The 2500-nt window shown below is 46.6% G+C and overlaps 1 protein-coding gene across 1 annotated transcript in view; it reads left to right on the top strand.

The window, feature by feature from the left end:
- The window catches only part of LOC121717989 (phosphofurin acidic cluster sorting protein 2-like), a 108429-nt gene that overhangs the window by 84698 nt on the left and 21231 nt on the right, over window positions 1-2500 (top strand). The window contains exons 23-24 of the mRNA XM_042102715.1: window positions 1133-1265; window positions 1629-1733. Of these exons, the coding sequence (XP_041958649.1) occupies window positions 1133-1265; window positions 1629-1733 (238 nt within the window). The remainder of the gene's footprint in view (window positions 1-1132; window positions 1266-1628; window positions 1734-2500) is intronic.

Here is a 2500-nt window from a genome sequence, read left to right as displayed (position 1 = left end):
ACTTCACCCATCAGTGAAACCTATGTCAATGGCATGTGAATTCTATTGTGAAGACAGATCCAAGGCTAACTGCCTAGTTCATTCATCTTTTTATTTCATCAAAAATAAAATAAAAAAATACTCTGCATTCTTGCCCCAAAACGTTTAAATAATGCAGAGGCTTTTCCTCGCATACATAATTTACAGCATGTGTTGATTACAACCCTGTGCCTTCTGTTTGAGTGTTTGATTTGTACTAAACCTTTTAATTGCACAAATAATTACGAGACGGAGGACAGAGAGACTCACAGCTACGAGTCCCTACGGACTCTTCCGGAAAAGCATCACGTTGTGTTTTTATTGTGAACGTCGGGTCGGCGCCAACAGGCACATCTAGGGAAAGAGTCCCTGGGCGATCGTCTGACAGACGGTGTTTTTTTTGTTCTTTTTGTTTTTTTCTTTATGAATGCCGACTCGCACGTCTCGAAAAAAAAGGGCCCACTGAGTTAAAACGTTAACGTAGCGAACGCATGCAGCGGCTGGGGGGGGGGGGGGGTTAGCTTCTCTAAACACCACGGCACAACTGCTTGAGAGGGCAAGACATTTTTGTATACTTCAGGTCCTTCTCCGGCTTCACTAAACATCACAGCACAACTGCATGAGATTCCCCTGTGGAACAAGGGCGAGACATGTTTGTTTACGTAAATGGTTTCTTTGTTATTTAATTCATTTATTTATTTAATAGCATTTGTGTCTGTTTTTGTCTTCGTCCTCTCAGATCCATCATATCATAGAGATCTAAAAGCAAAATGCTCCTCATAGTCCCCTCAGTAATGTTTCCATCATCTGTTTTTGGGGTATCTACCTAAGGAGTTGCTTCCTAAGGAGTTGCTTCCTAAGGAGTTGCTTCCTAAAGAGTTGCTTCCTAAGGAGTTGCTTCCTAAAGAGTTGCTACCTAAGCACTTGAATGGGTTTAGGTTTAGATCTGTAGCTACCCTTCCACCAAAAGGTTTAAAAATGATTTTGCGGTCCTTTAGTTATGCCAAACTTTCCTCAGCCTATTGAGACCTATCCCTTAGGGATATTTCCGTGCCTCATAGAGTGAGGGTTTTCCTCTGACACTGACATGTTCTTCTGGTTCTGTGTTCTGCAGTAAAACGGAGAACAAGCTTGCACGGCGCACCCGGAGCACCTCCATGAAGGACCGGCAGAACTCCAAGGCCCAGAGTGACCGCACCAGCAGCATCGACAGCGAGACCTCGCCCGACTCCAGGCTCACTGTACAGGTCAGTGTGTGTGTGTGTGTGTGTGTGTGTGTGTGTGTGTGTTTGTGGAGCGAGTGTGTCTGTGTGAGTGTGTGTGTGTGTGTGTGTGTTTGTGGAGCGAGTGTGTCTGTGTGTCTGTGTAAGTATGTGTGTGTGAGTGGAGTGAGTGTGTGTGTGTGTGTGTGTGTCTGTGTGTGTGTGTGTGTGTGTGTGTGTGTGTGTGTGTGTGTCTGTGTGTGTGTGTGTGCGTGTGTGGGTGTATTTTCAGCATATGGAAATTGTACTACCGTAATTACTTGTGTGGTAAGATGATTGTGCCCCAGTCATCCTAATGACTACTTGGCCTTCCTCTTTTCCTCTCTGCTACTCCTCTTCCTCGCCCAGGTTCCCAGGAAGTCTGTTTACGACCAGCTGAACCAGATCCTCAACTCAGACGAGACACTGCCAGAGAGCATCATCCTCATCAACACCACCGACTGGCAGGGCCAGGTCTGTGTGTGTGTGTGTCTGTGTGTGTGTGTGTGTGTCTGTGTGTCTGTGTGTGTGGGTGTGGGTGTGCAGGTGGGTGGGTGAGAGAGAGAGAGAGAGAGAGAGAGAGAGAGAGAGAGAGAGAGAGAGATGGCATTGTCTCAGAGAAAAAGAGATGGAATGTGAGTGAGCACTGTGTAGATGTGTGTGACCGTTGGTGTGTGTGAGAGTTGGTGTGTGAGTCTGTGTAGTTGTGAAGGATATGTCACTGTGCACATGCACACACACATGATTCTGCGTTCATGTGATGGGATGAGAGAGAGAGAGGGATGGAGAGAGGGAGGGAGAGAAAGAGAGGGAAAGAGAGGGATGGAGAGAGGGAGGGAAAGAGAGGGATGGAGAGAGAGAGAGGGAGAGAGAGGGATGGAGAGAGGGAGGGAGAGAGAGAGTGTGTGCTATCACTAGTGCCAGGCTGTTGAAACTCAGTCGAGTGAGCAGGTGTTGTTCCTCCTGTGCTACCTCTACCCTGCTGGGTATGCTCACTTTTTCATTTTCATCTACTCTCTCTCTCTCTCTTTCTCTCTCTCTCTCACACACACACAAAGAATATGGGCCATTATTGCAGTTCATCTGACAATAGATTTCCATCAGTCCTGAAAAGCCGAGCTGTGCTCCAGCCTGGAGTGTAATATTACACATTTAGACATGAAGCCAGGTTGACCTTTTTCTCCTCATCATGGTCAAATCAATTGAGTATGGTTCTGTTGCACAGAAATTGACCTGCCATG

The sequence above is a fragment of the Alosa sapidissima genome, chromosome 9, assembly GCF_018492685.1.
Source record: "Alosa sapidissima isolate fAloSap1 chromosome 9, fAloSap1.pri, whole genome shotgun sequence".
In the NCBI taxonomy this organism is placed as follows: domain Eukaryota; kingdom Metazoa; phylum Chordata; class Actinopteri; order Clupeiformes; family Clupeidae; genus Alosa; species Alosa sapidissima.
This window is presented reverse-complemented; position numbering and strand designations above follow the sequence as displayed.